Raw genomic sequence first — 26575 nt, forward strand, 5'->3', positions numbered from 1 at the left:
AAACAGAATTGACTGTCTTCAGCCTTGTCCCCCTGTCGGTTACACAACTATTTACAGTGCATCAATAAGCCAGTGTCATTATCGGAATCCTTTAAAGTCACGGCGGAATTCCACACTGATCCAGAGCAAACCTCCCGACCAGGTGAGACAGCGTTTATTATGTTTACCAGAGCTGTTAAATCACACGCCTATGTTTGCTCATATTAAAGATTGAGAAGATTACCTGTAAATATGACTAATTATGAGATTGGTGGTGATCAAATAGAATACATTTGTGGGGAGAGTCAAGTGCTGACCACCGACACGAGGAATTCATTACATTTTAAATCTTACGATCCTCCAATCCAAGCCTACAAAGAACAATGAGAACACTTTATTTAACGTAATAGCTTTACCAGAGGTGTTTGTATCCTCTTACTCTTTATTGGCTGTTGCAGAAGTGGTTATGTTTTATGGTAACAATATCATGAAGCAACGCAGAGTCGCACTGACACTACACATGAGGACAGCAGCGGCTTGAAAATCCCTTTGCAAGGATCCAAATGATCCTGTAGTGTACACCAGGCTTAAGAAATGTAGCATGATCCATATGGTGTTGTTTACCTTGTTTTGCCTCGGTCCCCACAGATCTAAAAATGTCCTTGGTGTTTACTGTGAATGTAAGCATCTCCTCAGATACAACAAGGCAACTCTGTTGGCAAAATATTACTATCATACAAACAATACAAAAATATAGTACGCTGGATCCATCTCTAGAAAAAGTTAATGTCTATATACAATAAGATGTGTCACAGTGACAAGACAGGGGGCATTTTGGGTCAGCTGGGGGTCTCTTGGAATGGAGTCTATGTGCACACAGCTGTAGCACTGGGCCTCCTCCTCCTCCTGCAGAAGGCATACAGAGCTGCCACGGGCACACAGCTCACTGAAGACACGATGAGCAACCCGATGAAGGCTTGTCCAAACACAGGGTACTCTGTGACCACAGCCTGGCCCTGGGCAGAACACAGCTCCGTGTAAGAGAACATATAGTTGCTGTGTATGTTATGTTGTGCGATGTGCGAGGCTCACCAGCTCCTTGTTCCAGGCCTGGTAGGTAGGTGTTCCTCCCTGGATGTAGTTGATGATGTAGAAGATGAGAAGTGCGACGAGAAGAACCGGGCTGACGCCTCCCCACATGATTTTCCAGTACCAGTTTGGAGCATGGCCCAGCATGTCCTCAATGTCTTTGGAAAACCTGAAAAAATAACACAGACAAGTTAGTAACCCAAACCATCAAAGGGCATCCTCGGTCAGGCCATGAAGCCTCACTTACTGCAGTGGCAGCCACAGCTGGCGTTAGCCTTGATCAAACGTATTACAACAACTTTTGGCTTCAGAACTCGCCCACTTCCTCCTGGGCTTCTGTTGCCAGCAAAAACAAGAGAGTCTTCTGCCTGCCTTCTTGACCCTCTGGGTGACTGAAATATCTGTACATTCCCAAGTTATCCTTTGAAGGACTTGGCAAGGAAGAGCCTTCTGTGCTGTACAGTAACTGTACAACTGACCCGAATGTGTGCATCCACCCCAAAGAAAGCGCTACTCCATGGAAAGTGAGCACAGATCACGGGTAGCTTCGCCTAAAATAGATTTGCTTTGAGCTAATATCAATCCCAATACCTCTACACTTACCATCACACACCCACCGACAACCTCTGTATGTCACTTTCAGTCCTTTCCTGGAAATTAAATAATCAATCTCTAAAACCAGCCCCTCTTCATGTGGCCTTGACATTATTTCACCATGGCCCAGCAGAGGATGTACTTCCTGCGGCAGCTGAGAAAAGACAAGCTGCCAGTGCAGATGATGGTGCATTTCTACATCATTGAGTCCATCCTCACCTCCTCCATCACCGTCTGGTACACTGGAGCCACAGCCAGGGACAAACAGAGACTACAGTGCATTGTGCGCTCTGCTAAGAAGGTGATTGGCTGCAGAAGGTCGGATAACAGCCGTACCTTCTCACCCTGGACACGGACTATTTGAGCCACTCCCCTCAGTCAGGAGGCTACAGTCCATCCGAACCAGAACCTCCCGCCACAAGAACAGTTTCTTTCCCTCTGTCATTGGACTCATGAACACTTCTTAACACCTGCCACTTAAACTATTATTTAATCAACCGCCCATTGCTCCGTTCACTTTCTGCACTACTTCTGTACATTTAGCTGTACATTTTGTGTACATACACTGTATGACATACCGTGTATGTTGCAGTGAATCACCAAATCAAGTGAATTTTGTGCACTGACAATGGTAATAAACCTTTTCTGATTCTAATTCTGATTCAAAATTTCTCACTGTTGGAAGCATCTTTTCAATATTTTACTCTCATATTTTCCAGACTGCTTTATATTGGTCCCTCCTTAAAAAGCATAACTTGGATCCAATGTTTAATGTTTAATTTTTATTTGACTGTATTTTTATTGACTCAACCTATATATTTTATGAATGTTAATTATGTTTGTAATTGCTTTCAAATAACTCAGATCTAAACATAGAACAGAGACTGCCCTTGTTAAAGTTACTAATGATTTATTCATTAAAATTAACTTCTTCAGCTATGCAGATGACATACAGGTCTATTTATCAATGATACCCAATCAGACCGACCAATTAGGATGACACTTAATTATCTGCTTCTTAACCCTGAAAAAAAAAACTAGGTCATTGTACTAGGCCAGACACTTTATCTGTGCAGATAGTCACACTGGACAATGTCAGTGTAGCTTCCAGTTCCACTGTAAGAAATATTGGAGTATTAGGAGGAGCTCTGATTTAAAGCCTGTAAAAAATCAAGCCTGTAAAACTGCCTATTTCCATCTGTGCAATATAGCTAAAATCAGAAAAATCTTGCATAAAAGCGATGCTGAAAAACAAATCCATGTATTTGTAACGACTAGATTAGACTGTAACTTCTGCTCACAGTGTGTCCTAAAAGCTCCATAAAAAGCTTTCAACTGGTTCAAAATGCAGCAGCAAGATTACTAACAGGAACTAAAAGAAGAACACATTACACCGGTGTTCGAGTCTCTTCACTGGCTCCTGTCAAGTTTAGAATCAAATTTAAAATCCTCCTTCTGACTGACAAAGCCATAAATTACATGGCCCCATCCTACCTCAAAGATGCTATTGTACCATATCATCCAAACAGAGCTCTTCACTTTGAAAATACTGGCCTTCTGGTGGTCCCAAGAGTCTCTAAAAGCACAGTAGGAGGTAGAGCCTTCTGGTGGTCCCAATAGTCTCTAAAAGCACAGTAGGAGGTAGAGCCTTCTGGTGGTCCCAAGAATCTCTAAAAGCACAGTAGGAGGTAGAGCCTTCTGGTGGTCCCAAGAGTCTCTTAAAGCACAGTAAGAGAAAGAGCGTTTAGCTACCAAGCTCATGTGTTATTGAATCAGCTCCAGTCTCCCTCGTGTCCGTCTGCCCGTCTGTGAGAGTCGGATCTCTCCTTCACTGAAACTCCTCCAGGTTTCTACGCTTTTTTTCCCAAAGAGGTTTTTTTTGTAGTTTTTCCTGGCCGAGAAGGAGAGTCTAAGGACAGAGGACCCTGGGACATCGTCACCACAGACATTGTTGATTCGGCCTCAGAGGCGACTGTTGTTGTGATTTTGGGCCTTACAAAAATAAATTGATTTGATTTGATTTTATTAAAGAGGCCGGCAGTCTCTTCATTTAAGACCAGGCTTAAAACGTTCCCCTTTGAAATCGCTTATGGTCAGGCCAGTTAGGAACAGAAAAAAAACTACAGTTTCCCAGCTACACTGCCCTATGGAGCAACTATGGTGGGGGAAGTATGGCAGCTTGAGCACTATCCTCTGCTTCTTTTAGCCGGGAGTGGAACAGGCACATCAATGACCTGTGGACCCAGATGCTCCTCAACTCCCTGGAGAAACGGTCTCTACTCTAGATGATCGGTTCTTCATCTGCCTCAAAGAACTGGTTCTCGTGGGTCCAGCTCCACTGTCTATCTCGCGTCAACTAATCCAGTCCCACAATGTGTCTTATCACTTCCACGCTGACAACATGCATATTTACATGCCAATCGGCACATCAAACATAGCTCTTAACAGTCAGAAATCTTGGTGTGCTGTTTGATTCCAATCCGTCTTTTAGAAATCAGAAAAACAGTGTGGTTCAAACCAGTTAAAGTAATTTTCAAAAAAAAAAAAAATCTTAGCTCCTCTAGAGTGATTTGTGCTTTATTCATTCTCGCCTCGATTATTGTAATGCACTATATGAAGGTGTCAACCAAAAGGCCATTCATCATATCCAAATTTTACAAAATGCTGCTGCATCTTCTCATGGATGTAAAATAAAAAAAAAAAATAGAGTTAGTGTGTAGTAATAGTGTTACTTACTTTTAACGCTCTTAACGGACTGGCACCACCCTTATGTTCCATATTATCTGGAACCTTTTGTTCTGGGAATGGACCCATGCTGGTTGTACCCTCCACTGGGGAACTCTCTCCCCTACATTAAGCAGATTAATTGCCTTTTTACAAGAAGCATTTGAAAAATTCTATTTAAAAGGGCATTTACCACATTGTGCAGTAGTTTTTGTATCTGTTTTTTTATTCTTCTTGACTATTCTAACCTGTTGTGTGAAGCGCTTTGGAACTCAGAAAAGATGTATAAAGATTTATTATTCTTAATTATTAGGCCTGAGCGCCACAAGCTGGCGAGAGGCCTATTAGTTCCGTAAGGTGCGCACTGCGAAAGTGCTCACGTAGTGCGCACGAAATCGAGCGCGAAGCGCTCGCCCACTTTCAAACACTCACTAACGCACTCCTTCACTCACGCACGCCCCGTGCATACTAATTAGTAGTAGGAAAATGGAACATTACCGTTGTAAACGAGCGAAGCCCGTGCAGAAGTGCGCACTAAACGAGCGCATCCTTTGGGATGAATCATCCCCATATAAAGCACTCGTTTGCGCTAAGTAGCTCACGAATACGTTCCCCATCTCTTGCATGTTCAGTGCATATAAGCATGTAATGCAAAAAATTAACATTATTACTGTATAGAGGGCCAAAAACACAAAGTGGGCGGGACTCAAAATTAACAAAAGTACCTGTCTGTAATGTCTGTGTCTCTGTGTCGGCCCTGTGACAAGTTGGCCACTGTCCAGGGTGTACCCCGCCTAAGGCCCGAAGTCACTGGGATAGGCTCCAGTCACCCGCGACCCTGAAAGGGAACAAGCGGTAGAAAATGGATGGATGGGACCAACCCCCCTATTTTTCACCCAGTGAACATTGACGAAAAGTCACAAAAATTTGCACACCTCTAAAAATCGTGCCTCTCTACATTCTGGCTATTTCCCTTTTCTAAAATAAAAAAAAATTGGCGCGTCAGCGCCCCCAAATGTACCAAAAATGCATTGAGAGATGGGAAATGACTCAAAAAAAATCTGATCGTAGAATCATGAAATTTGGCGCAGAGGTAGATGGTGACAAGAGAAGTAAAAAATATTATTACGGCAACGCTGTCCGCCCAACCAAATGTCGGCCATATTGGTTCAAAAATGTCTAAGCATGACTTGGCATGAGTTTTTCCAAACGTCGTACTTTTACGAACTCCTCTCAGGGCGTTGGCCCTAAAAAGCTGAAATTTGGTGAAAATAGGAGTGAAAACAGGAGTGGGACATCAAAAGTTATTCAAATTACTTTGATACCCGTCACGGTCTCTGTGCAGCGAAGCCGCAAACTGTATCTGTCATAATTGTTACGACTTTGCCAACAATGGCCGAAACCTCCCATGTTATTCAATGGGGAAATTGCCAGAACATGCTTATACTTTATACTTTCACGAACTCCTCCTCGGGCGTGAGACATATTAACCTGAAATTTGGTGAGACTCATCTTCAGGGGTAAAAGTTATACACATTTTTATTCAAAGAGTCGCATTTTGCCAAGAATTCTAAATAAAATTGCTTTTTGATGGTAAAACAAAGGGTGGAAGATGTGACAGCGTCACAGATTCAGCAGTAGATGTAATAAAAGGACGTGGCGGCGGCATGGCGGCGACGTGGTGAGGGCTGATCATTGCTGCTTGCGGCTATATTTCTTATCATTTGCATTATCATTATTATTATTATGTACAGGCCAGTAGTTGTACAAAGTACCCTTTCTTGGGTGAAAGGGGAGGAGGTCTGCAACTCCAGGCTCTGGCAGAACTACAACCAGACCCAGAGGGAAATAGACGTAGTGATGGACCTTGGCTAAACCATTTTTCTCCACACTGAGAGGACCACCTGAGGGGACTTGGTCTAAACATCAACAGACTTTGAGAAACGGTTAATAAAAGATGAACTAATGACGCTGTCTGCTGCATTTGTATTTTATGAATAACTAATACTTTTTACATGATTATTGTGTTTGCTTTTTGTATTTTTGTCTGTTTATAGCTCCAGCAGCCCAAAAATCCTATGTTTGTGATAAAAACATAAAATACACATTTATCACCTTAAATGTACTTGTATTAGTATTGGATAGGACACACCTCTTGAGTCCGTAGATGTAGCTAACGGTGATGACCTCAATGAGCACGATGAAGAGCAGGGAGAAATTGGCGCCGTAGTCGTTGAACATGGTGAACCAGTAGTTCCCTGAAGGAGTGGTGAAGCCCAGCCCCAGCAGCAAGCAGAAGACACACACGGAGCCTGGAACAACAATACTTGGCTGCTCATTAAGAGACATGTGACCGTGTGGGCAAAGGCTTGGATGGAATGGAATATCAAAATGTGTCATATTTTCATTTTTTACAATGGCAATGTGGTTCCTACAAAATTGGACTGGGAGATTTGTATTAGGTCAGTGAGAGAGTTTTTGACCTGAAAATATCAAATAAAGGCTAATCTGAGGAACATTGGCAAACATGTGCTTGCTACCATAGACATGTCTAGACACAAAATCCACTGCCCATTGCTCACACTCTTACACTTGCCCAATGATACTTTGACTTACGTCAAATTGAAGGTTCCTTCACCTACAAATGAATGGTGAAGCCAAGTATAAAACATGTTTATTGCATGATGTTTGTCATTTAAAGTAAAATAGGATGTTTAGAGGCACTAGATGCCAGAAGCACAACATCAGAATCTCGAATTAAAGCCCCAGTACGTTTTGGCCAAATATATTTTTTCATTTTGGATGTACAAAAACCTGTACTGTGTGGCCCCATCCTACCTCAAAGATGCTATAGTATCATATCATCTAAACAGAGCTCTTAGCTCTCAAAATGCTGGCCTTCTGGTGGTCCCAAGAGTCTCTAAAAGCACAGTAGGAGGTAGAGCCTTCTGGTGGTCCCAAGAGTCTCTAAAAGCACAGTAGGAGGTAGAGCATTCTGGTGGTCCCAAGAATCTCTAAAAGCACAGTAGCAGGAAGAGCGTTTAGCTCCCAAGCTCCTGTGTTATGGAATCAGCTCCTGTCCATGTTAAAGAGGCCAACACGGTCTCTTCAGTCAAGACCAAGCTTAAACGTTCCTCTTCGCTTATGGTCAGGCCAGTTAGGCCACAGTTATTTTATTGCTTGGTTTACGGATCCGCCGCACTTAGATTATTGATTAAGATGAAGATTTTTTTTTTTAATAAAGTACCGCCGACAATGCAAAATAGCTATATTAAGGTATAAAGATAAAAGATAAGAGCGTGTGAAGCTATTTTTCGTCAAAATCCTGCGAGAGTCTGTGACGCGCGCGCCCGTTTCCTTGTCTGCTACGTGCACGAAATCCTTTATATCGCAAATACAAATTTTAACCCCGTTTACCACATTTTCTCCAGCGCGTTTTGCCGTGACTAAGGCTGCACACTTAGAAGCGTCTGTTCTACCGAGGAGGATTACAACGGATAGTAACCTGATTCTTGCCAGATAGATATGTGTATCACGCTCTACACAATAACACAACACGAGTTCTACACAGTAACAATCTGGACAGTCTCTCGGCAAAAGCAGTCAGGAAAGGTGTAACGTCATGACGAATATTTTAATCTGATTGGTCAAATTATCTCAACAGGAACAAGCTGAGAAATCAAACTGTTGTTAAATCCAGTCAGAGAAGTCAAAGTAAAAGACTTCTACATCATCCTCTAATACACAAAGCGCTTCTATGTGCACGTTTTTAAAAAAACAAACTGGTCCGTAATCTTAAATCAAACCGAACAGTGCGAGCCCAACCAGATGATTCCCAAGAGTTTGTAAAACAAATATGGCAAGAATTCATATGGCTGGCTAGGTTAAGCACTCAGGGCACCTTCCAGAATAAGGTGAAGATGTCTATGTTTGCTACTGCACCAGTCAATCACACAGGTTGGGTGAAGTGTCTTGCCCATGACACAGTAACATTATGAACAACAGAAGGTAGAAGCAAAGTTTGATACCATTGAGCACTTCGTCGCTGATGCCGGAGAACATTTTGAAGTCCCTCATAGGCGTGATGATGGCCGTCACGTTGCCCAACATGCTGCCCATGCCCAGCAGCAGCAGCATGAAGAAGTAGAGCACGGACCAGAGCTGGGACACGGGCATGTTGGTGATGGCCTCGCTGTACACGATGAAGGCGAGCCCCGTGCCCTCCACCGCCTGCACAAACACACCGTCACTGAGAGATTAGGGCCTTTAGGCCATCGCACACCTATGTTTTTTCTATTTTCTATGAGCCGGGTGTGCCTGAGCTCCGTAAACTTGGAGGAGAGGCACGAGAGCCGCAGCAGAGGCAGAGAAAGAACCTGCGCCCACCTGCGTCATCGCCCACTAAACTCACTGCAACCTGCTCAAACCACGGCCTTTCCTCTCCTTGGACAGCCTCGCATCTTTTTTTGTCAGTAATTTGCTGACAAAAAATATTCAAATATGTGCCCCAAGACTTGTTTTAAAGTGTTCTTAAGAGGCGTGATGTGCTGCGTTTACTGTGTGTTGACACGAATGCTTGACGTGCGTTAAATGACTTTAGTGCCTTCTAGAGAACTTTGTCTAAAACCCATTTCCTTCATCCAGCATGACCTGAGAGCTCTGTATAGTTAGGGCTTAGTTTGTACAGTGTATTCAGTGTATTCACAGCACATATTTACATGGGAGAAACTGCCCATAAATAGGTGTAGCAAGATTATTATCAAAAAGACTTGAGACTGTAATTAATGTCAAAGGTGCTTCATTGTATGATCAAGGCTGTGATTAAGGCTGAGCAAAATAATATGTCTGTTTGCCGTAACCCGACCGACCCGGTACGAAACTAGCCGACTGAAAAAACATCAAAATCTTTTATTTTTCAATTATTTCGCCGACTCACCGCTGTGTCGAATATTTTTATCACGCTGATAAAACCTATCTTTCATCCCAAAGAACTGATTAAGCATTGCGCAACGCATATGCGTTTTGATATTCGGTCATCTACATGGGTCTGTAATAGAACGCGCATAGCACTCATCATATTGCCTTTTACAAGTTGGTTTGCCCCTGTCGGCGCCACTGACATGTCCATAGTAATGTCACGCTCTGTCAGGGTGTGAAATTTGACTTACGCGATGCATTCTGGGATTGAAACACGCCCAGCAGCCTCATCACAACAAACATGGCGGCGCCCATGTCCCCCGCATGTTCCCCCCGCTCGCCTTTGCTACCAAAATAAAGGATAACGACATACAAAAGGTCGATTGAAATATCTTAAAATCGTGAGATTTAGTCTCCCGACCGGGTTGATCGAGACGTTTTCCGTCATTGACTGTTGAAGCCCGACCCCTGGACTGTTGAAGCCCGACCCCTGGACTGTTGAAGCCTGACCCCTGGACTGTTGAAGCCTGACCCCTGGACTGTTGAAGCCTGACCCCTGGACTGTTGAAGCCTGACCCCTGGACTGTTGAAGCCTGACCCCTGGACTGTTGAAGCCTGACCCCTGGACTGTTGAAGCCTGACCCCTGGACTGTTGAAGCCTGACCCCTGGACTGTTGAAGCCTGACCCCTGGACTGTTGAAGCTGAAGCCTGACCCCTGGACTGTTGAAGCCTGACCCCTGGACTGTTGAAGTCTGACCCCTGGCGGTCACTCCGAGTCAAAAAAAGACAACATTTTGATATTTTTTTTGCCTTCAAAGTAAAAAAAATGAGAATTTGCCTACCATCCGACCCACTTGAAAAATGTTGACTCGGGTTACAGCAAACAGACAATTTATTTGGGGTAGCATAAATGCTTTTTTTTTTTTTTTTGCCAAATAATTAATCTAATCCATTTTGGAATAAGGCTGTAACAGAACAAAATGTGGGAAAAGTGAACTGCTGAGAACATTTTCCGGATGCATTGTAAAAGCTGTACTTTTGAACTGAGAGCAGTTACTGGAACATTTACATTTCCTCACTACCACCAGTGTTGAGTTTTGGTCAGATCACAGTTCCACAACAACCTGAGTTCTTTTGTCATACCACATTACATATCTATAGTGTTAAACATTTTGTTTTCATTGAAATTCTCCAACAACTTTGTAATAGATCACCGCTTGATTAAGGCTTTGGACCGGGGCAGGGGGAGTGGGTTTGCTTTGGTTCTTGGGTCTGGTACGTACAGTGCTGAGTTCTTTGTTCAATTCGCAGAGCTCCACTTTGTCCACGATCTCTGCAAACTCCAGAGGGAAGCTCGTGTTCAGCTTCTCAATCCACTCCAGCACGTTGTCCTGGCTGATCAAGTCTTCAGCCAAACTGAATGTGTTTATGAGAAGAAGGCGCACTCTGAAATTGGAAACAAAGACAATGTTCAACTTTATTGCCACCTTTAGCAAATATAGTCACTGTATAGGACCTTTAGCATTGCAATATAATTCAGATTGGCTTAACTAAGAATTGCCATGCTCTATATCTAGCCTGGTCCCAACCTGCAAAAGCGCTGACCTGTCTAGGCAGTTTTCGTAGTTGACCGTGGCTTTGAAACCGTAAATGGCGAAGGTGACAATGCTGGCGAAGATTGAGGTGCCGCAGTTGATGAGCGACACGATGATGGCCTGCCGCTCGAAGTTGTTATGGTACTCGTTGTAGCTGGAGAAGGCGATAAGCGAACCGAAGCCCAGCCCCAGGGAGAAGAAGATCTGCGTGGCAGCGTTGATCCAGGTGTTGGGGTTCGCCAGCTGCTCCATCTGAACCAGGGCAACACAACGGTCAAGCATCTATCAACGCCTTTCATAACTAACAATCATTTTTGGATGGAAATCGAACAGCTGAGGTTTAAAAGGGTGCAAGGGCTCCAGCTTTATCAGGCTCAAAACTCTAACTTGAGTAGTTGTGAAGTGGAGATAACTTTGAATTTTGACATGATCAGAAAGAGTCTGATGCAGTCAAGAAATGGTCTGGTTGGGCCTTCGGGACAGAACATTTGTAAAAAAGGAAAAGTTGTTTTCATGCTTGGTTTTTATTATTCAAACAAAAATATCTGTACTTTTACAAGAATACAAGAATGTATGCAATTTAGTAATTATGACTAATTTTGTCAGAAAACTACTACTGAAAAGTAAGTGCAGAAGTGAAAGAAGTGAAAACAGTGAGCGATATACTGTGGAATTCTTTCATGAATCAAAGAAATTCATGGTATTTGTACATTTAAAAACAAACAACAGCATAAAATCAGGCTTGACCCACTTCAAACCTTTAATATACGTTTTAAGTTTGTGGGGAAATGATTGTAAAATGTACTTCTCAAAGCAGAGAAGGGTAGCTTTATTGAGCTGCACATTCTGGATGGCTGTGGTTACGTCACAGACTCTGGTGCAGGGGCGAGGGGACACTTACCTTGGGAGTGAACATGTAGACGATACCATTGATGGCTCCATGTAGGGTGAGGCCGCGGATCAGGTAAATGGTCAGCACGATGTAAGGGAAAGTGGCTGTGAAGTACACCACCTGCAGACAAACGTAAGCAACAACGTATGCCATTTTTATTTGAGCTAGATACACGCTCAATTTGACTTTTAACTGTGGGAGACACTGTCTGTAAATAATGTAAATATTCAGATGGGCTGGATGGTCATATGAATATCATATGACCATCGCTATCATGGAGTATAAATATACCTTGCCAGTGGACTTGACTCCTTTAACGATGAACAGGTAGGTGAGGATCCAGGCGAGGAGCAGACACAGGGCCTGCCCCATGTGGATGCCCCCGTGGGTCTCGATGGTGGGCGAGATGTTCAGAGTCTCTCTGTAGAAGAAGTACTGTGTGGGCGTGGCTACCCGGCACTCCTCCAGAGGCTCCGTCCGATTGGCTGAGAGAGGACAGGTGGACCAGGGAAGGACCGGCTGCACACCAGAAAGGTTCATAGAAGCAATTATTAACATATTCATATTTAGGCCGCAGTTATTTTATTACTTGGTTTACGGATCCGCCGCACGTTGATTATTGATTTCTATTTTATAAATAAAATATATTTTTATCATATTTTTTTTTATAAAGTACGGTCGACAACGCAAAATAGCATTATATAAAATATAAAAAGCGGTATTAAGTCAAAAGATAAGAGAGCGTGACGTCATTTATTTTGGAAAGCATTGTACTGACGCTATGCGCGTATGTGCGATGCATCATGGGTATTTAAAATGGCGACACCAAAGTGGCCAGCGCTCGTATATATATACACACACACACATATATATATACATACATATATATATATATATATATATATATACATATATATATATATATAATATATACATATATATATACACATATATATATATATATATATATATATACATATATATGTATATATATATATGTATATATGTATATATGTATATATATATATATATATATATATATATATATATATATATATATATATATATATATATATATATATATATATATATATATATATATATATATATATAGCCACGGCCTGAATAATAACATGTAAATGTATCTTTATTTTCCGTGTCTGAATTGTTTGAGTCATTGGAAGTATCTTCAGTGTGTCAGTCCAAGTAGTGCACATGTTTGGAGCTGTTCACCTGAAAAGAATGAAAGAGGTACCAGAAGCTCCAGCCGTTGATGATGTTGTAGTAGAGACACAGGTAGAGCGACGTCACCACACTGGCCAGGCCTGTACACACACACACACACACACACAGACACGCACAGACACACACACATGCACAGACACACACGCGCACACACACACGCACTCACGCGCACACACAGACACACACACACACGCACACACACACAGACACACACGCGCACACACACACGCACTCACGCGCACACACAGACACACACACACACGCACACACACACAGACACACACGCGCACACACACACACACAGAAGCTGGCTGTTAAAGGGCAGCTAATGTGCTCTGTACCATTGGACACCAAAGAATTGGTATATAAATATAGTTAAGTTAAGTTAAGTTAAAGTAACATTGTGATGAAGAAATCAGGGTTTTGGGGCCACAAGTAATCACCTTTGGAATGTTGGTAATTATATTACTAACTAAGTACCAAATTGCTTTAATCTGTTATTTCAACCCATTTCTTTTTAAAAAATATTTCTCATTTAGAAAATAGTTCACTGGGATTATCCTGTTAAGAGGATTTATTGTGTCATTGGTGTAAATTAGTTTCAATATTATAATTTATTTATGTTTTTCTGAAGTAATATTTAACATTCCGAAGGGCCAATTGGATAACTATTAAAATGCAGATTTGTTGACTTGGTTTATGGTTCACATCTCTGTAATTACTGGGCCTATCCACATGAAACAAAAACTGGCACAAAGTTCAAAGTCATATCTATCAGCATAAATTGAGATTTTTCCCCCTCTATAGTACAAAAAATGTCATTATGCAATCACACCCTCATATTAATGCAGTGTTTTTTTACTATTCAACATTTAATTGATATTTGGAATATAGTAACACATATTTTGCCCTGACTACATTGCATTTAACAGTTTCTTAGGGTGTCCAAACGGCTGAAGAAAGCACAATATCGGATATGTATGGGGCAGGGCTCACTCACCTACTCCCCCCAAGTACGGGTTGATGGCCGTCCAGGCTCCGATGCTGCCCTGGCGCATCTTCTGCCCGATGGCCAGCTCCATGTAGAAGAGAGGCACGCCCTCCAGGAACAGCATCAGTAGGTACGGGATGAGGAAGCCCCCTGAACTCAACCACAGTTACATTCAGTTTCACAGTGGAAAGCCCCATAATGTCCTGCTGTCAATTAAATAAAATGTATTTTTGTAGAACCCAAAATCATAACATTAATCGCCTCACTGGGGTTTATACATTATAAAATCAAACAATAATCCTGGTGCAGACTGTGGCAATTGAGACTCGTCAAATCACTGGCAAAGCCTCAGTCTAAATTCTGTTATATCTGAGTGCTGCTTTTGACACTGTTGATCATGGGATCCTCTCACAGAGACACTGCCCTAAACTGGTTCAACCCCTTTTGTTGAACATGCTGTTAGGTCAGTTAATATGCAGTGAAAATGGGTCACAATAATGCAGACGACACTCAGATCGATGTTTCACTGTCGGCAGGCAAAATCACAACAACAGTTGCCTCTGAGGGCCACAGTGAGAAATGAATCAACAATGTCTGTGGTGGCGATGGAGTTAGACAATGTCTGTGGTGGCGATGGAGTCAGACAATGTCTGTGGTGGCGATGGAGTCAGACAATGTCTGTGGTGGCGCGGCCAGGAAAAACTACAAAAAACCTCCTTGGGAAAAAGCGTAGAAACCTGGAGGAGTTCCAGTGAAGGAGAGATCCGACTCTCATAGCCGGACAGACGGACGCGAGGGAGACTGGAACTGGACCCACTCTTCAGGCAGATGAGGGATCGTCTGAGTCGAGCTGGACCCACTCTTCAGGGAAGAGTGGGTCCCACTTATCCATGCGTTTGTCTCCAGTAGATTAGACTGTAACGGCCGCTCACTGGTCTCTCCAAACGAGCTGTAAAACAGCTGCAGTACATCCAGAACGCTGCTGCTCGGGTCCTGACTAGAACCAGGAAGTACCATCACATTAGTCCTGACTAGAACCAGGAAGTACCATCACATTAGTCCTGTTCTCATGTCTCTGCACTGCCCCCTGTGGCTCAGAGAAGAGACTTTAAAGCAGCTCTGCTTGTGTACAAGTCTCTCCATGGCCTAGTGCCATGGAGCTCAGGGACTTCCCCTCGTAGTCGTAGTCGTAGTCGTAGTCTCCACAAACCACATTAAAATTGGGACTCAACCGTACTTTTTTAATGTCAAATACTTTTTATTTGACATGTATTTATCAATAATCATATGACCTTTATTAATATTTTACTCTTATTATTCAGGGTTTTGTGATTTTATGTTGGCACAATACTAAAATTGCCAACTCGAGTCTGTGCTAAGAAATATACTTGATTTGTGACACAAATTTCAATATCATAATGACATATAAAATGCTCTCTTTTATGTTTAGGTTTTAGACAATAGACGTTTTCCAACACTAAATGAAATAACGTGCTTTATTAAGAATTGAGGTGTCTCAAAGGGGCGATAGTGAAATAGTGATAGATCCTTCTACTACTGTTCAGGAGAAGCAAAATATTGTCCTGTAAAAATCAAAAACATGTGATTGAGACACTTCCTCTTCGCATCACAACAGCAGAAGAAATGGAAAGCTCAAAATTGTGTTGAATCCAACTGAGAGAAAAGCATCTTTTCCCTCCACAAAAAAGATGTCAGTATGAAAAAAATAGTTTTGAATGTCTCCCTCTGTAATGGACATATTTGCACTGTGGGTGGGCTTGTTGGAAAGCTTGAAGTCTCAGTAAAAAAAAAACAGCACTATCACATTTGATAGATGCCACTCCAAAGTATGCTAGGTAATGTACAGTGCTTCAGTAAATGTAACTGTGACATTACCCACAGAGTTTAGGGCTGCAATCCAGCTTAATCATTAATGATTAAGCTGAATAATCGTGAATTATCGACTATTACAGTAATGGTTGATTTTAGTCATTTAATTAAGTCGTTAATCGTTGTCTAGTCCAGGGGTCCCCAACCACCGGGCCGGGGACCAGTAGAGGTCCGCACAAAAACTGTAAATAATCTCTCAGTGACAGCATCTTCTCTGACGTAACTTTGGCCTGTCACTCATGACACTAATGAGCTCGTCTGTGGATATATCATGAAAAGCCTTATAGGAAATTGCCAATGAAATCTATTAACAAGCAACAAGACAAAACTACAGCGCAGACTGGACTTAACACACTGCAGGTGTCATTGTCTCCATCAGTCCTGATGGGACCACCTCATGCACAGAAACACGCACAGGGCCCCCACTCATTCAGCGTGTGGTGAGTTGTAATTTTTATGCACTTATTTTTGCCATATTTATGTGATGAGCTTCCACCAGTCAGAAGAACAATGAGGACACGTGTAACTGTATGTTATGTTACTCCAATTCGGATCTTTTGGTATGGTACACTTAAAGGCGCAATGGACGATTTTTCGGCGATTTGAGAACGCAGGCGGAAGTGCGCATGCCACTCCCCCGTGCGGACCGATACAACACACACGTGCGTTTGTTTATTAGCGCAACGGAGCGCATCGCATCTCTCGTCTCCCGTAGATTTCTGTCCACTTCTGCGTCAGCTCGAACTGTCTTTCTCCGTCTTCATTTTGCCCCGTACACTGAGGGAACTATATTATGATAGATCCATGCGCTTAGGTACGCGGAAACGTGGGGACAAGCCTGATGCGGCTGCAGGTGAGCGATAGGTGCGTTTTATGATTGACACGTGGCAGAACTAATGATTTATCCACGCCACGAGGAAATATGATAAAAAATTTGCTGAAAAAAATTGTCCATACCACCTTTAATAATGTACAAAGGAGCTGCATCGAATGGAAGCCTAAGCCCCGCCCACTTCCGAGCAAGTTAAACTGACCGCGACATAAACTGGCACACCGGTTATTCCGGTTCGTGGTGCAAAAAAGGTTGGGGACCCCTGCTCCTAGTCCACACTTTCATGAAAACGCACCATGAAAGGCAGCGGACCAATCAAACCTAAATTAATCAATCAAATCATACATAAACTGTTTGAGTTTTCTTAATAATGCACTAAGTATTCTCTATCTAGGAGCATGTCGATGTAATCCCTCATTGGTCCAGGATTGATCCATCACAGGCAGTCATCTGGACAATCTTTTACAAATCAAGACGTTTCACCAATTTCAATCTAAGGAGCTGGTCTGAGAATCATTTTCCTGGACGAATGAGCAACTACACCAAAGAATCTCAGACTTGATTTGCAAAACATTGCATTTTTCAATATGATCTATTTAGAGGCCTTTATCTGGGAAAACAACAATCAATCATAATCATACTCATGTGGTGCTGCCAGGCTCGATGTGCAGCCGGCTGCAGTGTCGTGAGTTCACTCCTGTCTATTAAAGCCTACGGGCCAAACATCCTTCATTTGGGTCCCTGCGCATGTGGGGGTGGATGGTAACGAAATGGCTGATGCACTGGCTAAACGTTCCCTTCGGCGGCCATCAATTGATGTGGCGGTTGAGTTAAGCAAATCTGAAATCAAGCCTGTTATCAAGAGTCATGTGGTCGGCCTTTGGCAGGAATTTTGGAGCCACTGTGTTACTGGACGGCATCTCTATCACATACAGGGTAGTGTGGGTCCTTGCGGGTCTATGGGCAGGAACGCGTGGGAGGAAAGGGCCTTCGCCCGCATGAGGATTGGCCATACTGGACTCAATTGGTCACTAAGTAGGATAGGCAAACATCCGACCGGTCTGTGTGGTCACTGTCGGGTGCCAGAGACTGTCGAGCATGTGCTGATTTGCTGTGAGGCTTATGATAGGGAAAGGGCCGGGTTGGCCTTGTGGTTTCGGAATAATGGGCGGGAGTTCAATCTGCGGAACGTTCTGGCGATCCAGTCACAGGGTTTGTGTCAGGCTGTGGTTGCTTACTTATGTAGCACAGGGCTGGGTAAACGTTTATAGAGGTGGGGGGTGTTGGAGACTGAGCCGAGGATGAGGAGCAAGAGGATGTTCTAACGCGCTTGGACTTCATGGGCCTAGAAACGCCAAAGTGATGGAAGAAGGACTTCTAAGGGATAAAACGACAAAGACGTCCCATGACCTCATGGGCTTTGTAAAACAACAAAGACGTCCCATGATCTCATGGGCTTTGTGCTTCCGGGGCGCCGAACGTCAAGGAGGGCGAGGAGGGTGGGGAGGAGTCTCCCTGGAGTGGAGCCGAGTTCATTCTTTCCGCTTTGATCCCATGGGCTTTGAAAACAATGACACATAAACACAGTGGTACAAGTATATATGTCATATGAATGGGTTCCAAGTGTGGAGCTCATGGGCTTTGTACTTCCCAAAGCACCGACCGTCAAAGAGGGCGAGGAAGGTGAAGAAGAGTCTCCCTGGAATAAAGCCGGTTGGTCTCTGACACAACAACTATTCTAGTCACAAAAACACATCATGACCTCATGGGCTTTGTAACGCCAAAGCAATGGGAGGAGTACTTTTACGGACTACGACAGAGTCTGAGGACTACGAAACGTCTGAGGAATAAAGTCTGGCGGTAATGCAACACTCGGATGCCAACCGCCATAAAACAACAACAACAACAACAACAACATCTTAAAAAAAAAAAAAAAAAAAAATCATTTGACAAGTTAACGAATTGAAAATATAATCACTGACTTGTGGACTACTCGCATAATCATTCGCTGCTGTGCTTGTCAAAGGTTCAGGAAATGCAGCTCGAGTGGAATCGGCTTCACCCAATGATAATTTGAATCGGAGGCCCAAGAAAACCTAAGTGCTCGTTTAGAGATAACGTATTTACAGGTAGGTTGTGTCATTAAAGATGGAGTAAAAACACTCTTCCACTATTCTCTTTGTAGTTGCCAAAGTTGTATTGATGATCTTACTGAGATGTTTCCAGTCGTATGCAGAGACTTTGATGGTTTGGTCATTACACATGGACAATGTTTATGACAAACGCAAAAGAGCGTCTCTCCTTGAAACTTTTGGTCTGATTCAGCAAGTGACTGGCCCCACCCACAGCAGAGGCCACACTTTGGACCTGCTGATAACAAAGGGGGTTAATATTTATTTATTTTTTTTCTAGTTTTGTTTTTTGAGAATTTTCTTGGCCCGTAAGTTTTATTCGACAGGACCGTGCAGCATGAAACAGGGATAAGAGCAGGGAATGACATGCAGCAAATGGTCAGAGCTAGAATCAATTGAAATTGAATTGAATTGAGCTGGAATCGATCTCACAACACTGCAGCCTGCACAGCAGGCATATGACCACGAGTGGCACTGGGGGTAAATATTTCACGTCGATGTGGTTGATGTGGCCCTGTCTGATCCTTTTTGTGTCTTTTTTGACCTGTCAGTCACGCCCAAACCACCTGTAGTTGTTTAAAGGAGATGTATAAGAGTTCATGAAAATGGTCAAATTTGAAATAACTTTCTGTTCTAATGTTGACGATCTGTTGAAGTCTGTTATATCCAATGTTGTGGAGGTTCTGGACACCATTATCCCCCCAAATAATCAGAAGGCGTCATGAAGGGATGACGACTCGGTTAAAGCACAAAAAAGGGAGTGTCGCGGGGCCAAGTGAAAATGGTGCAAGTCTCAAGAGTCTCAAGTCTATAATGACATCTATAGAGGAAAATTGCTACTGTACAACCATATACTGTGTAGAACAAGGGAGAAGTATCGTTCTGAAATTATTGGAAGTTGCCGCAATAACTCTCGTCTCCTATTTGCAACAATAAAAACATTGACAAATCCCCCAGCTCAGCTGCTGTTGGAGTTAGATTCCACTTCCAAGTGTAATAACTTTGCAGTATTGTTTTACAATAAGGTACAGGAAATTAAAAATACCATAATTTCCACAATGCAAATAACAGCCAGCTAGACACCGTCTCTTTTTTCACCTGTGTCTGACAACACCAGGAGATTATTACCAGTCTTAGTTAATCCATACTGCCTCAATGTGTTGGCCTCCAGATTTTTAAAGTCTGTGCTGAGCAGTGTGTTAGAACCACTCACTGAAAAAGTCAATATGTCGCTTGAGTGAAAATGTGAAAACAACAGTCATTAAACTTCTCCTAAAGAAGTCTTGATGCTAGCATAATAAAAAGTAAAATCTTCGGCCCATGTCAAACCTGACCTTTCTAGGCCTTTCAAGGTCGTTGAAAAAGCTGTTTATCAACAGGTTTTCACTTCCTCATACAGAATTACTTTTGATATTTTCCAGTCTGGAGCCAGATCCTATCACAGCACTGAGACGACTCTCATTAAAGTAACAAATGACATCTGATTGAGCAGTGACTTTGGCAATGTCTCAGTCTTAGTCCTGCTGGATCTCTGTGCGGCTTTTGACACTGTCAATCATGGGATCTTCCATCAGAGACAAGAGGACTGGATGGGCATTACTGGCATTGCCCTAAATTGGTTCAGGTTCTAAGTAGAAGACAGAAAGTATTTTGTTGAGATTGGTGACTGCATCTTAGAGTGGGTCCAGCTCGACTCAGACGGTCCCTCATCTGCCTGAAGAGTGGGTCCAGCTCCAGTCTCCCTCGTGTCCGTCTGTCCGTCTGTGAGAGTCGGATCTCTCCTTCACTGGAACTCCTCCAGGTTTCTACGCTTTTTTCCCAAAAAGGTTTTTTTGTAGTTTTTCCTGGCCGAGAAGGAGAGTCTAAGGACAGAGGACCCTGGGACATCGTCCCTCGCCACCACAGACATTGTCTGACTCCATCGCCACCACAGACATTGTCTGACTCCATCGCCACCACAGACATTGTTGATTCATTTCTCCCTGTGGCCCTCAGAGGCAACTGTTGTTGTGATTTTGGGCCTTACAAAAATAAATTGATTTGATTTGATTTGATTTGATTTGATTTGATTTGATCTCAGACCACATGGCCTTGACCTGTGGGGTCCCCCAAGGGTCAATCCTGGGACATCTTTTATTCAACCTCCACATGCTTCCGTTAGAGCAGTTGATACGTAATAGTCGGGTGTCCTATCAAACCTAACACCTAACGGGTTGGTGTGTGGATGAAAAAACAACAAGACAGAAGTCACTGTTTTTGGGCTTGAGAAACAAAGAGAAAGTGTCAGCAATCATCCCTAGTCTCTTTATAAAACTGTCAGATCAAGTGAGAAATTTGGGAGTAATGTTAAATAGCATGTTATCATTTAAAAAACATTGCTAGGATCAAAAAGATGTGTCTAAAATAGACCTGGAGATGCTTATTCGTTAATTGTTTTTAGTAAGCTGGTTAATTAATGGCCGAGCTGTAAAACAGCTTCAGTATATCCAAAATGCTGCCTCTCTAAACTGGAACCAGGAAGTACCATCACATTAGTCCTGTGCGTAGGTCTCTGCACTGGCTTCATGCTCAGAGACTTTAAAGCAGCTTCGCATGTTTACAGGTCTCTCCATGGCCTAGTATCAAATTAAATCACGAATATGTTGGTGCCTTATGAACCTGCGTGGACTCAGGGAGTCAGGACTAAACATGGGGAGGCAGTGTTTCAAAATTAAGCAACTAGGTTCTAAAACAGCCTTCCTGAAGATGTCAGAATCAGAATCAATTGCCATTGTCAATGAACATAATTCACAAACAGATGTGAGACAGTTTATATCTAGGTCAAACACATTTCCTTTTAGCTGATGACTGATTTAATTTAACAATTTATGTTTTTAAATTATTTATTTTGTACTTGTTTTTGTAGTTGTAAAGTACTTGGATTGATGTACCCTTGCCTAATACAATTATTTGTAGTGCTAGTAACCCTCTCTGGAAAAATCTGAATTTTGCCTTCAAAAATGTGTCTGAAAATCCAATAGTAAATGTGTTTATACCAGGGGAGTGTCTACAGAGCCGCGGCGCGCGGCCCAAACTGCTGGGCTATTTGACCGCGCCGGGTTCTTGTTAGGGTCAGGGTCAGGGTTAAGGTTAGGGTTAGGGTTCACACATGCACAAACATACATCACACATGCACAAACATACATCACACATGCACAAACATACATCACACATGCACAGACATACATCACATACATCACACATGCACAAACATACATCACATACATCACACATGCACAAACATACATCACACATGCACAAACATACATCACATACATCACACATGCACAAACATACATCACATACATCACACATGCACAAACATACATCACACATGCACAAACATACATCACATACATCACACATGCACAAACATACATCACATACATCACACATGCACAAACATACATCACACATACACAAACATACATCACACATGCACAAACATACATCACACATGCACAAACATACATCACACATGCACAAACATACATCACACATGCACAAACATACATCACACATGCACAAACATACATCACACATGCACAAACATACATCACACATACACAAACATACATCACACATGCACAAACATACATCACACATGCACAAACATACATCACATACATCACACATGCACAAACATACATCACACATGCACAAACATACATCACACATACACAAACATACATCACACATACATCACACATGCACAAACATACATCACACATGCACAGACATACATCACATACATCACACATGCACAAACATACATCACATACATCACACATGCACAAACATACATCACACATGCACAAACATACATCACATACATCACACATGCACAAACATACATCACATACATCACACATGCACAAACATACATCACACATGCACAAACATACATCACACATGCACAAACATACATGACATACATCACACGTGCACAAACATACATCACACATGCACAAACATACATCACACATGCACAAACATACATCACACATACACAAACATACATCACACATACACAAACATACATCACACATGCACAGACATACATCACACATACACAAACATACATCACACATGCACAAACATACATCACATACATCACACATGCACAAACATACATCACACATGCACAAACATACATCACACATGCACAAACATACATGACATACATCACACGTGCACAAACATACATCACACATGCACAAACATACATCACATACATCACACATGCACAAACATACATCACACATGCACAAACATACATCACACATGCACAAACATACATCACATACATCACACATGCACAAACATACATCACATACATCACACATGCACAAACATACATCACACATGCACAAACATACATCACACATGCACAAACATACATCACACATACACAAACATACATCACACATGCACAAACATACATCACACATGCACAAACATACATCACACATACACAAACATACATCACACATGCACAAACATACATGACATACATCACACATGCACAAACATGCATCACACATACACAAACATACATCACACATACACAAACATACATCACACATGCACAAACATACATCACACATGCACAAACATACATCACACATGCACAAACATACATCACATACATCACACATACACAAACATACATCACACATGCACACATGCACAAACATACATCACACATGCACAAACACACATGCACAAACATACATCAAAAATGCACAAACATACATCACACATGCACAAACATACATCACACATACACAAACATACATCACACATGCACAAACATACATCACACATGCACAAACATACATCACACATGCACAAACATACATCACACATGCACAAACATACATCACACATACACAAACATACATCACACATGCACAAACATACATCACACATGCACAAACATACATCACACATACACAAACATACATCACACATGCACAAACATACATCACACATGCACAAACATACATCACACATACACAAACATACATGACATACATCACACATGCACAAACATACATCACACATGCACAAACATACATCACACATACACAAACATACATCACACATGCACAAACATACATCACACATGCACAAACATACATCACACATACACAAACATACATCACACATGCACAAACATACATGACATACATCACACATGCACAAACATGCATCACACATACACAAACATACATCACACATACACAAACATACATCACACATGCACAAACATACATCACACATGCACAAACATACATCACACATGCACAGACATACATCACATACATCACACATGCACAAACATACATCACACATGCACAAACATACATCACACATGCACAAACATACATCACACATGCACAAACATACATCACACATACACAAACATACATCACACATGCACAAACATACATCACACATGCACAAACATACACAAACATACATCACACATGCACAAACATACATCACACATACACAAACATACATCACACATACACAAACATACATCACACATGCACAAACATGCATCACACATACACAAACATACATCACACATACACAAACATACATCACACATACACAAACATACATCACACATATACAAACATACATCACACATGCAGAAACATACACAAACATACATCACACATGCACAAACATACATCACACATACACAAACATACATTACACATACACAAACATACATCACACATACACAAACATACATCACACATACACAAACATACATCACACATACACAAACATACATCACACATGCACAAACATACATCACACATACACAAACATACATCACACATGCACAAACATACATCACACATACATAAACATACATCACACATACACAAACATACATCACACATGCACAAACATACATCACACATACACAAACATACATCACACATACACAAACATACATCACACATGCACAAACCCACGCACTTTGGAGGGCTTTGCACCAGCGCGGAGCAGGTGCACTTCGGTCTGAACTCACCTCCTCCGTGCATCTGACACAGGTACGGGAAGCGCCACACATTGCCCAGTCCCACCGCGTAAGACACACACGCCAAGATGAACTGAACCGGGCTGCCCCACTGCGGCCTGGCTGCTGCTGCTGTCCCGGACTTATCCATGCTGTGTTCACGGGTGCGCGTTTAACGGTCTGAGTGCGGGCCTTTGGGTGCGCTGCTGCTTTTATAAGAGGAGGAGGGTCTTCGTTCCTTTTTTCTCCAGGAGCCGGGTTCGGTTCCCGTGGTTGTGCAGAGGCTCGTGTTTGTGTCTCCGTCGGACCCGGTCCTGCTCTACGTGTCTCTGGCCCACATGTGGCGGTGGGACGGGCCAGGACGCAGGTGAATGTTTGACTCGCGTTGAGGGTTGTGACCCACTTCTGCACGCACGATAACGTTACTGTTAGAAACACACAGGAAAACGAGCTCGTTTCACAACAGCAACAAAGGCTGACTTCAGAGGAGCATCTGTGGGCATCAGGAGGAGGCATAGGAGGGGGAACATGGGAAACATGCACTTAGAGCCTGTGTAGGTTAAATGCATTTCAATAACTTACAAGTCACATTATACTAATCACTGGCGTGTGCAGGATTACAAATAATAGGTTTTGTGGATGTTAAAGTTTCAAATCACAAATAACATTGTTCTTTTACAATAAAAAATAATCAATGGTCTATCCCCAGTGGTCAGCGACACACAAAATGTTCTCCCAATCTGTGGTTATATAGCTGTGACCCTTGGCCATATTGGGAGAGCGCCTCACAGACCGCTCTGGTGGGTTCGCTTGTAGTGGACCCTTGTGTAACGGCATGTGAGGTTTCACGCTGTGCCCCATATTAGACCATGTGGTTACAGGCTTAATAGATCCACATTACACGCCTGTCAAGAGCAGAATAATGATGTGTGCTGCTAGATTGACGATAGTTGAGACTGGAGAAATTTTAGAAACTTTTTGTATTGTTGGTTTTGTTAAAACAATATCTAATCTGACTGAAATAAAACATTCTTCACACATTTTAGGGTATTTACGAACTGTTTATAGTACGACGGAGTACAAGGGTCATTCCAAAAAAAAAAAAAAATGAGTATACTGAGTGAGTATGAGTAACTACGAGTATAAAGTCGTAACATTTTGTCGTAATTTTAGATTAAAGCGTAAGCCAGCAAAAAAAATCCTAAATTTCTGAGAATAAACTCGAGGTCATATAAAGAATATTTTTCCAAAAATAAAGAAAACATTTCAACGTTTAGGGACCAATGTCGAGGTTAGCCAGGACACAAAAGAAAACGATGTCCCACGTGTGTGCTGATTACAAGACAGATCGCCACTGCAGTTTAGCAGCACCTCTTCTGTTATGCATCAATCACAAACTGTTGGATCATCTCTCTCCTTTCTCCATGGCGTAGGATTAGTTATGTAGTGCACCTGGGAAAAGAGTTGTTGAGCTCAGCGCTCATCAGGGCTCAGACACCAGCCATGTGGAGGAGCCTCAGTGCAATATTCACACTTACTCCACTCCTCTAATGCTTTGTTTCTCTACGTTAAAGCACAATCACATTCATTCTTAGGTGCTCACTGTAAATAA

The 26575-nt window shown here is 42.3% G+C and overlaps 1 protein-coding gene across 1 annotated transcript; it reads right to left on the reverse strand.

The window, feature by feature from the left end:
- Positions 1–416: 416 nt before the first annotated feature.
- LOC140374197 (sodium- and chloride-dependent transporter XTRP3-like) lies at positions 417–25114 on the reverse strand. The gene is made up of 11 exons (XM_072461027.1): positions 24976–25114; positions 14037–14177; positions 13025–13116; positions 12083–12310; positions 11801–11911; positions 10910–11151; positions 10588–10750; positions 8415–8616; positions 6539–6698; positions 1072–1237; positions 417–995 (listed from the first exon to the last, which is right to left on the reverse strand). The coding sequence occupies exons 1-11, from the start codon at positions 25112–25114 to the stop codon at positions 846–848; spliced, it is 1794 nt and encodes a 597-aa protein (XP_072317128.1). The 3' UTR covers positions 417–845.
- Positions 25115–26575: the final 1461 nt, after the last annotated feature.

The sequence above is a fragment of the Eucyclogobius newberryi genome, unplaced genomic scaffold, assembly GCF_026437365.1.
Source record: "Eucyclogobius newberryi isolate DKJ021-1_F unplaced genomic scaffold, fEucNew1.0.hap1 SCAF_3, whole genome shotgun sequence".
NCBI lineage: Eukaryota > Metazoa > Chordata > Actinopteri > Gobiiformes > Gobiidae > Eucyclogobius > Eucyclogobius newberryi.